General features: G+C 45.4%; 1 protein-coding gene across 6 annotated transcripts in view; it reads right to left on the bottom strand.

Annotated features, from left to right (window-relative positions):
* Positions 1-14454, bottom strand: part of LYN (LYN proto-oncogene, Src family tyrosine kinase) — a 108958-nt gene that overhangs the window by 37816 nt on the left and 56688 nt on the right. For all 6 annotated transcript variants that reach the window (XM_059043385.2, XM_067017860.1, XM_067017862.1 and 3 more), the window contains exons 3-8: positions 12173-12218; positions 11223-11328; positions 9342-9440; positions 9117-9220; positions 7646-7795; positions 5968-6120 (exon numbers count right to left, since the gene is read on the bottom strand). In XM_059043385.2, coding sequence (XP_058899368.1) covers positions 5968-6120; positions 7646-7795; positions 9117-9220; positions 9342-9440; positions 11223-11328; positions 12173-12218 — 658 coding nt within the window. The remainder of the gene's footprint in view (positions 1-5967; positions 6121-7645; positions 7796-9116; positions 9221-9341; positions 9441-11222; positions 11329-12172; positions 12219-14454) is intronic.

Below are 14454 nucleotides of genomic sequence, written 5' to 3'. Positions count from 1 at the left end.
AAAAACAAACAACTTTCGATCGCAATATCCTGGCTGTGATATTATGCTATAGTTTTGCAAGATGTTACTATTGGTGGAAACTGTGTAGAGACTACACGGGACCTCACTGCATTCTTTCTTTTATATATACGATAGCTTCATTGAAGTATAATTCATATACCATATCATTTTCCCATTTAAAATATACAATTAGGGGCTTCCCTGGTGGCGCAGTGGTTGAGAACCTGCCTGCCAGTGCAGGGGACACGGGTTCGAGCCCTGGTCCGGGAAGATCCCACATGCCGCGGAGCAACTAGGCCCGTGCGCCACAACTACTGAGCCTGTGCTCTAGAGCCCGCGAGCCACAACTACGGAAGCCCGGGTGCCTAGAGCCCATGCCCCGCAACAAGAGAAGCCACCGCAGTGCGAAGCCTGCACACCGCGACGAAGAGTAGCCCCTGCTGGCCGCAACTAGAGAAAGCCCGCACGCAGCAACGAAGACCCAACACAGCGACATGTTTCCAAAGAAGATATATCAACACATCAACAATAAACACATGAAAAGATATTCAACATTAGCAATCATTAGGGAAATGCAAGTCAAAACCACAATGAGACACCACCTCACATCCACTAGGATGGTTACTAGCAAATGAACAAACCAACAAAAAATCCACCAGAAAACGAGAAGTGCTGGGGAAGATGTGGAGAAACGTTGGTGGGAGTGTAAATTGATGCAGTTACCAAGGAAAACAGTATGGAGGTTCCTCAAAAAATAAACGTAGAGCTACCACATCATGTGGCAATTCCACTCCTGGGTGTGTACCCCGCCAAAAATGGCAGCAAGGTCTCAAAGAGATACTTTTGCACTCATGTTCGTGGCGGCATTATTCACAACAGCCAAAACAGTGTCCATCAGTGGATGAACGGGTAACGGAAATCCATTGTCTATGGATTACTATATGGTAATCTATATTACTGTATAATTAATATTCAATGGAATATTGTTCGGCCTTAAAAATGGAAGGAAATTCTTACATACACCTACAGTATGGATGAACCAGGAGGACACTATGCTGAATGAAATAAGCTGGTCACACACACACACACACACACACACACACACAGAGACAAATAACTGTATGATGTCACTTATCCGGGGTCCCTAGAGCAGTCACACTGTTAGAAAGGAGAGTGGTGGTGGTAAACTGCGGCTGGAAGGAGGGGGCAAGGAGAGTTGTGTTTAACGATGTTAGAGACCCCGTTCTGCAAGAGGAAAGTTCTGAAAATTGGTTTTACAGAGTGAATGTCCATACCCGTCCTGAACTATACACTTAAAAATGGCTACGGAGGTAAATTTTAACACACACACACACAAACATGATCAACAAACCTATCCAAATGCTGAATTTTCCCAAGATTTTTAACCTCTTTCAAACAGTCTAAATAAAAAGTAGCACTCTGGAGAGACCAATTACATCTTTTCCGTGGTCCCATTCTCCTCTCCTCTAAACCTCCGTTTCTCCCAGGCACCACCTGGGTACATGTTACATAAAACTCCTCTAAACTCAGCATCGACATTCCAGCACGTGGAAGCCCATGAAAGGGAGAGGGTGGACGCGCAGGGTGACTGAGCTCATCTGGAGCTGGAAGCAAAGACGTTTCCTCCATCCCAGAAAGGACCAGTGGCTTGAGCTCCAGGTGACATTCCAGCACAGCCTCGAGCCGCTGAACAGAGCCGGGCTGAGAGCAGGTCTTCTCAGGCATGGGCCCTCCCCTGCTGCCTTGCTCTGAGGGCCTGTGAGCTCACGCTCTCAGCGACTTTGGACCGTACGAGCTGGGCTGGCACATGGCACCGGTGGGCGCCCCCATGGTGGAGCTGGCAAAGAGCTACCATTCCACTTGCTAGTAGCCCTTGGGAAACTTGTAAGAAAACCCAAGAGGGCTATCACAATCTCTTCCCCCTGAAACTGGTAACTTCTCAGACTAGCCGATCTGATCTCTTGGGTGCAAACAGCACGCGGTTCAATGCCTTTATCTCACTTCACAGCCGAACGCAAGGGGGGTGGAGCAGACCTCCACACGACCACTCCGTATGCAGGGTTACTGTTTCAGAGCAGACGAGGACACCCCAGCAAGCTCCCTCTACTTTATCCTCAAGACAGATATGCAATTCCTTTGTCACCAAATATCCATAGGAAGGTCTAACTGGATTATTTATAGTTTGAACTCATAATTAAAATTGGGGGAAAATCCACTGAAATATAGCTTCTAGTGACTATAGTCAAACATGGTAAGATGAAAATAATAATAAAAATAGAGCACACATAGAGCCAGACTCTACAGGAAACACTTCAGGTACATAATCTCATTCTTCTTTGCAGCAACTGATGAGATGGTTGTTTGCTCATTTTCCTGATGAGGAAACTGAGGCCAGGGAGGTCCAAGTAACTTGTAGGTAGCTTAGCAAGCGAGCGAGTCCAAGTCTCTGGGAGGCCGGAGCCGCTGGCTTCCTCCCCGCCTCGAGTGACTCTGGGTGAGCTGCTTCCCTGCTTCTCAGGGCCCTCATTCATCCATGGTGACGGTGACTCCTCTCTTCCAGCCCTGCTGCTGCGAGTATGTGAGACAGTGGATGAAAATGCACTTGGAATGTGTAGCTGGGACATTCTTTTCTCCCCCCTCCCCCTGGACACTCATCTCCTCCCCACTCATGTGCAGAGAGGAAAGATGGACTTGGAGACCTAGAGGGCAGTGCAATGTAATCGTGAATGTGTATTTTCCTGCCAATAAGCTCTCTAAAGACACAAGTCTGGAAAGGGGAGGCGAGGGACGGAAGGCAGAGTCCCTGGTTCCCGGCGTGAGCCGGAGGTTGGAGTCGCCGTGTTTAGGGGAGGGTGGTCAGAGGACAGACGCCTGCAGCTTTCAGAGAAGTTATGGCCTCTAAGAGGGATGAGAATCCAAATGAACAAGTAATGCTGAAACCATCTGGGGAAAACGCTCTCTTGGATATTTACACAATTGTAAAGACTCTCCCTACAGATTATTCATTCGTTACAACAGGGAATTAAAAAGTAACATTCGTAATGGAGAAATCCGCTGGTCCTCCTTAAAATGAAACAGAACATTGACAAGAATGGGACCAACCCTCATTCTGTGCCCCAACGGACGCAGGAAGACACGGACGCAGGGCGTCGCTTAATACTTCGATGCTATTCATGCCCAAGGGCGTAACCTGGACCAAGTCACGGGAAAAATCAGGAAATCCAAATGAGGGGCATTCTTCCCAATGACTGACCTGTCATGAACCATGGAGGTGGGCTGGGGGACTGTTGCAGATTCAAGGAGGCGACAGACAGGTCAACTAAATGCAAGGGCACGATCCTGACAGCCACGAGGACACCACTGGGGCAGTGGGGGGAACCTGGATGTAGACGCTACACTAGACAGCGCGGACCAACGTGGATCTTCCCGAATGCGCTCGCCGTGCAGTGTGAGTTGATGGCCTTGCTCTTGGGAGACACCTGTGTAAGTACGTAGGGGTGAAAGTCATCACCTCTGCAACTTACCCTCAAGTGGCTCGACAATAACAGTAAAATACGTACGTGTGTGTGTGTGTGTGTGTGTGTGTGTGTGTGTGTGTACAGAGAATACAGCAAAATATTAAGTGGTGAATCTAGGTGAAGAATATACAGTGTTTCTAATACCTGCTCCTATTCTGTGGATTTGGAAAAAAATATATTAAGAAGTAACTGCAGATACCTTGGGGGAAAAGTGGCAATTAAAAAAGAAAAAAGAGGGCTTCCCTGGTGGCGTAGTGGTTGAGAATCCGCCTGCCGATGCAGGGGACACGGGTTCGTGCCCCGGTCCGGGAAGATCCCACATACCGCGGAGCGGCTGGGCCCGTGAGCCATGGCCACTGAGCCTGCGCGTCCGGAGCCTGTGCTCCGCAACGGGAGAGGCCACAGCGGTGAGAGGCCCGCGTACCGCAAAAAAAAAAAAAAAAAAGAAAAAAGAGAGGTTACCAGTTTGACAGTTCCTTCAAAAGTTAAACACAGAATTACCATGTGAACCAGCAATTCCACTCCTAGGAGGATGTATATACCCAAGAGAAATGAAAACATTTGTCCACACAATAATTTGCACACGAATGTTCAAAGAAGCATTATGCGTAATAGCCCAAAGGTGGAGACGACCCAAATGTTCATCAATGGGTAAATAGGTAAGCTGTGGTATATCCATACATCGGAATATTGTTCAACCATAAAAGACGAAAGAAATTCTGACACAGGCTACAGCATGAGTGAACCTTGAGGACATCACGCTGAGTGAGATAAGCCAGACACAAAAAGACAAACATCTGTATGATTCCACTTACACGAGGTCCCTAGGGTATCACAGCCATAGAGAAAGGAAGGAGAAGGGTGGGTGTCCAGGGGCCGGGGTCGGGGGAGAAGGGGAGTGTCTAGTGTTTCCTTCCGGAGCGATGGAGGTAGTTTGGTACTAGATAGAGGTGGAGGCTGCACAAGCATGTGAATGTAGTAAATGCCACTGAATTGTCCACTTTAAAATGATTGATCTTATGTTACATGAATTTTACTTCAATTCAAAAGAAAAGGTGGATAGAGCAAGGAGGGGGAGGAGGCGATGATCTGGGCCGCAGAGGGTGGGCAAGGACACACCTAGAGCAAGATCACGCGCCCAGATCTGCGGGCCCAACCGGAAACAGAGTGCCAGGTACCCACGCAGACCCCAGTGAGCAAGGTGAGGTTGTGTAATCATGATTTACCTGAATTCCGTTATCGTGTTCCCAAAGACTTACAGCGCAGTAGGAACTAATTATATGCAGAGGCATATTTAAACGATACTTTGGCTAAAGCAGTGACAACAGGAGAAAACGGGCAAAGCTGTGACTCCAGGGGCTGAGATTTTAGAGGGAAACCTCTCCCTCGCAGACTGGCTGGGCTGGGGCTGGATGGGTTTTAAAAGCTGTCTGCCCCTTCTCTTTAGAAATGATGTGTGCTCTCACTCACACAAAGCTGGCGTGGAAAACATGATCCAGTAAAAAATAGTTTAAAAAAATTCTTTTTACAAAAGAAAATGGAATTCACAGTCATTATAAAAGCTTCAGAAAAGACAGGTGGGCAAAAAGTATCTGCTGGAGAAAGCCACTGTTATCATTTTGGTGCTTTTCTTGCCAGCCTGGGAAGGCAGTACTTAACAGTAAGGAACGATTCTCTAATGGTGGAATTTTGAGTATCTTTAGAAAGCTTCTTGGTGAGAAACTGCAATACCTGTGAGGCTTCCTATTAAGCCCACTAGTAAGGATGGTCCTAACCCAAGTGTACCGTTCCCTGAGATGCAAGCACAGTCCTGCACTTAACATGTGTGTCCAGAGAATCTGGTGATGAGAGAATCACAGAAGAGTAGATAGAACCACCAGGATAAATGCCCACTGCCCCCTTCCTTATAAACTTTCATCCTTGGGACTTCCCTGGTGGCGCAGTGGTTAAAGGTCCGCCTGTCAATGCAGGGGACATGGGTTCGAGCCCTGGTCCGGGAAGATCCCACATGCCGCGGAGCAACTAAGCCCGTGCACCACAACTACTGAAGCCTGCATGCCTAGAGCCCGTGTTCCACAACAAGAGAAGCCATCACAATGAGAAGCCCGCGCACCACAACGAAGAGGAGATCCCACTCACCGCCACTAGAGAAAACCCATGCGCCCAGCAACGAAGACCCAACGCAGCCAAAAATAGAAAAATAAATAAATTTATGAAAAAAAAATTCATCCTGAAAGAGAACTACTAAGTCATGAGGAAGAGGAAGAGTCTAATCACGTAGGTCGTGTAGGCTAGTTCTTGGCACAGGTGGACAGAGGAAAACAAAAGCAGCGATGCTTCTGAGAAAACTGATAGAAATCGGCCGGAGCCCTTATTTCTCCTGCTGTCGCCCCCAGGAGGGACACTGGCTCCAGAGCCACACACTCACCCATCCAGACTTCCCCAAACTGCCCGGCACCGAGCTTCTTCACCAGCTTAATGGATTCCCGGGGGATCTCCCAGGCATCTTTGTCCCACGGCTTCTGTGGTTTGGGACTAATGCATGCCTTCTCCAATCTTCTGCACAAGCCATCTGACTGCTCTAATTTGAAAGAGAAAATAAACGTGGAAAAAGTCATCCCTTGTATTTTACCAGTATCTGTAGGGAAGTCTGGACTATGAGTCTTATCATTTTCAACTTGCCAAGGTCTATGAACCTAAAATGCTTATAGGGTTATCTTCTGCGTAATCATGACTTTTGAAATTCTTAAATGAAAAACAATTTAACAACTTGATTTTATTCATCAGTAACGCTAACCTATAAAAATAAAAACAACAAAATGAACAGATAAACAAAGGCTGACACGTTGTCACACTTAATAGAATATCATTTTATTTTATTTTATTTTATTTTTTGCAGTATGCGGGCCTCTCACTGTTGTGGCCTCTCCCGTTGCAGAGCACAGGCTCCGGACGCACAGGCTCAGCGGCCATGGCTCACGGGCTTAGTTGCTCCGCGGCATGTGGGATCTTCCCGGACCAGGGCACGAACCCGTGTCTCCTGCATCGGCAGGCGGATTCTCAACCACTGCGCCACCAGGGAAGCCCTAGAATATCATTTTAATTGCAGAGCCCATGTAAGCCCTCCAGGGCACAACGGCGGGAACTTGGTCACGTCCCCACGGGGCCCCAGTGCCAGAACAGGGCCAGGGCTCCACAAGCCCTCAACACACGTGCCAGATGGATAAATGGATGGGGGTAACAGAGAGGGAAGGAGGACTCCACAAAATCTGGGGTACTTGCTCTCTCCATATTTGGGGACCTAAGCAAATTGTATGTGTAATCCCTTGGAGCAGGTTGAAGAAATAAGCAGTAACAAGAGTTGCCCACTACAACTGGCCTCAAACACACAGTCATGGGTTCAGCTTAGCCAGGCTGTAGAGCAGATGGGCGACAGAGGACCACTGACAGGCCGCTTCTAAATATTTTGGTGTTATTGTTATTTCTGTTTTCTTTTACCAAGAGTAATACATACTCGTGGTATGTACTTTACACACACATAGACATGTATACACTAGGATACAGTTCTACAAATTTGCATTCCTATTCCAGATACTTAAAGATGCACTGTAAAAATATGTACTATGCGAAAATAATATCCATTTTTCTATTTGCAATTCTGGAACATTAAATGTTAAACAGCACAAACTAGGTGGGAAGGACTAGGATAATTATTCACAAAGATCAAATCTGACTTTGAATGTATACTTAAATAGATTGATTTAGAACCAATTATAGAATATCATCCTACAACTTTATCCAAAAGAAATATGACACATAAAACATTTTATTCAACATAGTATTGGAAGTCCTAGCCACAGCAATCAGACAAGAAAAAGAAATAAAATGAATCCAAATTGAAAAGGAAGAAGTAAAACTGTCACTGTTTGCAGATGACATGACAGTATACATAGAAACTCCTAAAGATGCAACTAGAAAACTACTAGAGTTCATCAATGAACTCAATAAAGTTTCAGGACACAAAAAAATTTAATATACATGTTTGACACCATATGTTTATCACAATAGATGTATCTTTTCTTGTCTGACCTTGCATTTTCACTTACTTTGGTAATGCTTAATCATGTCACTGATACAAGGAAAAGTGATTCGTGGGGAGATGTAATAACCCCCATTGTCCAGACTTCTGATTTTGTAGTGCTTAATAACGTCACCATGCATGGGGTCATGATCTCTGACAGACAGAGAGTAACTTCCTGTGGGGGAAGAAGTACAAGCAAAGATTACACTTACATTTCGTAAGTAAGATTGGCATTAATAATGGGGGAGGGGAGGATTCGGAGGCTGGGATGAGCAGGTGCAAACTAGTATGTATAGGATGGATAAACAACAAGGTCTTACTGTGTAGCACAGGGAACTCTATTCCATATCCTGTGATAAACCGTAATGGAAAAGAATATGAAAAAGAATATATATATGTATAATGGAATCACTTTGCTGTACAGCAGAAATTAACATAACATTGTAAATCAACTATGCTTCAATAAAATATTTTTTAAAAGGTTGGTATTATACACACCGTGGACACATTTTGCCATAAAAATATGCAAAATATAAATTGAGCATGTATATAGTGCATAATTTTAAAGTCTTATAGAAAGTCTACTTGACAAACAAAGCTAGTGTTTTGTTTGCTGTGAAGCTGACCAACACACTTTTTCTTCTTTGTGATGGGATTTTTAAAAATTATTTTGCTGAATTGAAAAGTTATTTTGATTTTCTTTCTCTTAAAATTTCAAGTCTTATACTAAATAATAATTTAAGAGGCTCAGTAAACATAAAGCATGGTAAAAAAAAAATAGCCATAATTATGTCTGCTTTTATGTTACTTTTAGTAGCAAAACTAATCATTTGAGCTTGTTATTTGTTATCAGACTATAAAACTTTCACTACCAGAACATAGTACAGGCATATCTCAGAGATATTGTAGGTTCAGTTCCAAACCACCTCAAGAAAGCAAATTCCCTAATAAAGTAAATCACACAAACTTTTTGGTTTCCCAGTGCATTAAAGACGTTATGTTTACACTGTACTGTAGTCTATTAAGTGTTCAATAGCATAAGTTTACAAAAACAACATATATACTTTAATTAAAGAAACACTTTATTGCTAAAAATTGCTAACTATCATCTGATCCTTCAGTGAGTCATAATAGTAACATCAAAGATCACTGATCACAGATCACCATCACAAATAGAATAATAAAGAAAAAGTGTGAAATACTACAAGAGTTACCAAAATGTGACACAGAGACACATTTGCTCATGAAGTGAGCAAATGCTCTTGGAAAAATGGCACCAATAGACTTGATCAATGCAGGGTTACGACAAACCTTCAGTTTGTAAAAAAAAATGCAGTATTTGCAAAGCACAATACAGTGAAGCCAATAAAACGAGGTCTGCCAGTAATTGACTTTTTTTCCAAAAAAAATTCTTTTTTTTTTCCAGGATTCTAGAATCGTTTCTAAGAATGATTTCCTAAACAGTGTTTTATAAGAGGCCTTATGTCACTTCCTACCTTTTAACGTTTCACTTTCTCTGATAAGAAAAGCTCCAGCGCTATTCCCTGGTGCCAGAAGCTGCCTTTCTGCATCTTTCCTGGTTATATCCTTGAAAAACCACCTGAGGAGACATATTAACATTTCATGGGTGTTTCAATCCCGGGAAGGAAAAAGACGAAGAATAAACAAGAAACCCAGAGCGACAAACAGAACGGTCCCAGACGACATGAGAAAGGACTCACTCTTCCGTTTCCAAGGTGTTGACTTTGGCTACATAGTTGCTGGGGATGAAGCCTTCTCTCTTTGTCGAAAGGGATTTCGCTTTCCACCATTCTCCATGCCTGGAACAGAAACACGCATCCCAAAGGGTTTGTATTCAATGACTCAAGAACTACAAGAGCAATTGTCTTAATGTGTCTGTCTTGCAGGGTGAGGGAGGGCAGGGAAGAGCCCTGGAAACCCAGAATCCGGGGAGAAAGTTCATGCTTCTTGCTAAAACATAAATACGTCTAGTGATGGAGGCAAAAGACAACAGTCTCGCGACTGAAGTGTGGGTTGCTGTCCTCAGAGCTGCCGTTTAGCGAAAATGGTTCCCATCGTGAAGAAACAAAAAGCTCACATCTAAGAAACACTTTAGGGTCCTTACAGAAATGGGAGTCAAGGGAATAAAGGGCCATAGTTCCTACGTTATAAACTCCTTTGTTAAAACATCTCATTTCCATAGACACGAGCCATGGGCAAAAGAAACAGAAAACCATAAAAGAATCCCAAGCAGCTAGGCCTGACCACCACACCCTCATCTTCTGTGAGAGGTGTGGAGCCGGGGAAGGGGCTGGGGAGGGAGGAGTGGACGGGTCCCCGTGAGCCTCAGCTATGTTCCCCATCAGATTCCCACACCCAGACGGGACCCTCATCTGCAAGACGTGAAGGACAATGACAGCTGCCACTAGGCTGTGGTCCGCTACATGCGCCGTGTGCCACGTGCCAGGCTTATATATATGTACACACATAACCTTCACATCAACCCCGTAACAGAGGGATTGCTGTTCCTGGTTCATAAGTGAAGACACTAAGGTGTAGAGTTGAAGTGACCTGTCAAGGTCACACAGCTCTCAGGTGGCAGGGCCAGGATTTGGCTCAAGTTCACACTCAGCCGGGAACTGACGACTGCTCTCAGCACTCAACACCCTAAACTTAATCGGGGTCTCCCTCCTTCAAGCAACCAAGGGTGTCCCGGTTGGCAGGCCAAGGTGACGCCATATGAGAGATTACTAGACTTCTTGGAGTTCATTATTCTCCGCACAGTGCTGAGCCCTGTGGTCTGAGCAGGGCCACAGGTCTGTGAGTCAGCCTGGTGGGGTCAAGGAAATGATGGCCAAGCATCTTCACAGAAACGCTAAATGCTGCGTGGGGACTCTCCCAAGACAACCACTGCTTCAGCACCACACCCTGAGGGGTCACACCCAGTCTTAACGTGAATAAAATAACGAAATAAAAACGGTAAGGGGCTCCCCTGATGGCGCAGTGGTTGAGAATCCGCCTGCCAAGGCAGGGGACACAGGTTCAAGCCCCGGTCCAGGAAGATCCCACATGCCACGGAGCAACTAAGCCCGTGCGCCACAACTACTGAGCCTGCGCTCTAGACCCCGAGAACCACAGCTACCGAGCCCGCGTGCCACAACTACTGAAGCCCGCGCACCTAGAGCCCGTGCTCCGCAACAAGAGACGCCACCGCAATGAGAAGCCCGCGCACCACCACGAAGAGTAGCCCCCGCTCGCCGCGACTAGAGAAAGCCCGCGCGCAGCAACAAAGACCCAACTCAGCCAAATAAGTAAATAAATAAATAAAAATTTTTTAGAGATGGAATTAAAATAACATGCAAACTCCACATAGACCCAAACCTCTTAAGGCAGCACTGATGGATAAGGAAAGAAAGGGAAAACCCTTTGGAAGTGCTCACAGCAAAGCCTAAGAGGAAAATCTCTCTATCCCTGCTCCTTAGGGCAGCAAGGAGGCCGGGGGCCCCATGCCCACCCCAGAGGGGTGTCTGCTGCACTGTGCTACTGGCAGCCAAGCCAGGGCAGCAGGCGGTGGGGGGGTGGGGATGCCTGGGTGCACTTACTCCTCCAGGACTTTCATCTTCTCTCCTTTCTTGAAGGACAAGTCGTCTGGGTGGATGCCATCATAGGGGTACAATGCGACCACGATGTCTCCTTGCTCCTCTGGATCTGAAAATGAAGAATGCAAGCGAAGACCTTTGAGAATCGACAGCAGAAATGTTGTAACAAATCCATGTGTCGTGGGCCGCAGAGGATGCAGTGAGGCACTGAGAGACAGCCGCTGGAATAAAGACCTGCTTCCTTCCTCGTGGGGCTCGGGGCCCACGTGGTCCGTGGTCGGTCACGTACTGCGCACACTGGTACCGTGTCTGTTATCTCAGATCACAGAGACCTACGACCACAATATCTTCCAAACTCTAGGTTTAAGAAATGATACACCCATGCTCGTAGCAGAGTTATTTACAAGAGCTAAAGGGAGGAAACAATCCAAACACACTGTGATGAACGGATAAACGAAATGTGGTCTATACATACCACAGAATATTATTCAGCCTTAAAAAGGAGGAAAATTCTGACGGACGCCACAACATGGATGAACCTTGAAGACCTTACGCTAAGTGACAAAAGCCACCAGCCACAAAAGGACAAATACTGCTTGATTCCACTTAGGTGAGACCCCTGGAGTCGTCAAACTCATAGAGACAGAAGGTAGAATGGCGTGACTCCCAGAAGCTGGGAGGAGGAGGGACGGGAGCTCCATGTTTGATGGGCACAGAGTTTCAGTTCGGGATGAGGGAAAGTTCTGGAAATGGATGGAGGTGATGGTTGCACAACAGTGTGAAGGTACTTGGTGCTACTGAACTGACCACTTCAATGGTTAAGATGATCAATTCTATGCTATGTCTGTTTTTTCACAATAAAAAAAAAAAAAAATCAACAGACACACCCAGGACAACTACTTTACAGAGGGCTCTAACAGTAAAGAAACAGCCGTGCTGCCGTGAAAACATACCTTTATTTTGAAACCTCTGTCCTGGTAAAAGCTGAGAGTCTGCAACCTACGAGAGAATATTTGTTAGAAAAATACATTTTTATGTTTAGCTTTTTACACTCACATTCGTGTTGCATATGCTGCATCATTTTCTAACAGAAGCGAATGGGGTTGAGATTTGTTAATTCATTAAGCCAGAGAGAAGAGGAGGGCCGAGGAGCAGTCCTGAGGAGCTGCGTCCCGACCTCCACCGCCCAGGGAACGGCTTCTCCTTCTCCAGCGGCCACGGGCCTGGCGGCAGGAAACGACCAGGGCTCTGGACAGTGGCTGCGAGCCGCTGACCCAATCAGCACCCTCCCTCTGATCTGGTACCAGACCCCTAATATTACCGGGGGAGGCAACGTGCCCAGCTAAACGGTGATGCTTTCCGATTCCCCAGCATTCTATGCAGATGCGGAAGGAGTTGATCTGCAAAAAGCAGGTCGTGTGGGGCTTTGGGCCTGACTCTCGTATTCCCTGGCCCTCTTCTTTCTGCCTAGAAGAAGGTAACGAACTGGGGTCTCAGCAAGATGGAAACCAGTCACCAGAGCCAGCAGAGAAGAAGATAGAGAGGGGCCCTGGGGGTCAGCTGGGGCCCCGGTGACCTTGTGGAAGTGCCACCGGCCCAGGACTGCTGATCTTCACAGCTCCCAGACTTGTCTTAAAAACTGCAGTCAGGGCTCGGTCTCTAGCAGCTGAGAACAAGTGCTAACAGATCCAGGCTTCCTGTGGGCGACTCTGATGCTGTTATGGGGACAGATGGCATCCCCGTTATTGTAGTTGAGAGACGAATTATCAGGAAGGGTCTGGTGGTACAAAGCCCACCTCAATCACCTTTTAAATCAAACCCCTTTTCCCCTCCGTGACCGTGGGGAGGGTGTGTAAGACCTCCTGAGCTTCGTTTAGAGAAGGTACTGTCAGAGGCTTACACCCACAAATCACGTTTCTCCTTGACTAAAGTGATTTAATGGAACGGAGACCAAAACAGTTTGTACTGCAACTTAAATTTCTGATGAAAGTCAGCCCATACAGTCTCTGGGGGTGGGGGGCATTACGTTTTTCTGGCATCAGAAAATCTTGGGTCCACATTATCCTTCAATGCTGATTTCAAGAAGCTTTACACTGATTTTTAAACTCATTTAGATGTGCATAATTAGGATGCGTGATCAACTTTAAATGAGTTAGAGGAAACAAGATGAGAAACTGATTAAATCATTTTGAAAGCAGCAAGCTGATTTTCAAAGATCAAAGAGTCCTTAATTGACAAATTATAAGACCAAAACATGTGTATGGAACTCATCTATCACCACTCTTTCTCTGTAAAAATGTCTTTTTCTTAGAGTGCTGTTGAATTTGCACCAGTTCAGCCTGGATGTCACATCACACCACCTGTAATCAATCCAGGGGTGGATGTGGGGCGTGTCTGGCCGGAGCTGAGTGTTATCTATGGAATAAGGCCAACTGTCTGGTTCATAAGCAAGGGCATTGGTGACCACTGAAGGCACGAGGAAGTGCTCCCGGTGTGGGGGGGACGGAACTGAGAGACTTCAAACATGTTTACTACTTCTGCTGTCTAACTTAACTTTCAACCTCCTTTACTCTTAAGAAGAGGGAAAACGGTGCATAAGTTTGTACTGTTTTCCTTTGCTTTTCTGAATAAAGGACACCTTCTTTCATCACGTAAGAAAAATGGGGGTTTTAAAGCATGTAAAGTCTATAGCACATGATACCAGAAAAAGCCAGATCCTTTTTATGAGAACTTTGAAGTCTATAATAAGAAAACTATTTGTGAGTCCCATTCCTGTATCATTTCACTTTCTATTAGTCATATTTTTCTATTTCCATGGAATAGTTCCACACCTATACCTATTTGTGTGATGTGTTTTAAAATATTCCATTTATATATTTATGATCACTAAATTATTAAAGTTATCAATAATCTTCTACATTTTGAGTTTCTATATATAAAATTACAATGTTAATGTATCTGTCTAGAAATATCAAGTACGGTAATTAATAGCATAACATAGTCACTCTTCATCTCCACTTCTTTTTAAGAAGGCCAACAGGGACTTATCAATTTCAGTGGTGACAGGTGACTTTGGCACACGTCAACCTGCAGCATAATGCGGAATGAGGGGGAGAGGGCTGGCAGAGGGTGTGACAACAATAACATACTTCTGGAATGCCAAGGCGTTCAAAAACATGTCAGATTCTATAGAGAAACTATGAAAACGCTTAATGAAGGTGTTTGGGCTAACGTG

This window comes from Kogia breviceps, chromosome 17 (assembly GCF_026419965.1).
Source record: "Kogia breviceps isolate mKogBre1 chromosome 17, mKogBre1 haplotype 1, whole genome shotgun sequence".
Lineage (NCBI taxonomy): Eukaryota > Metazoa > Chordata > Mammalia > Artiodactyla > Physeteridae > Kogia > Kogia breviceps.
This window is presented reverse-complemented; position numbering and strand designations above follow the sequence as displayed.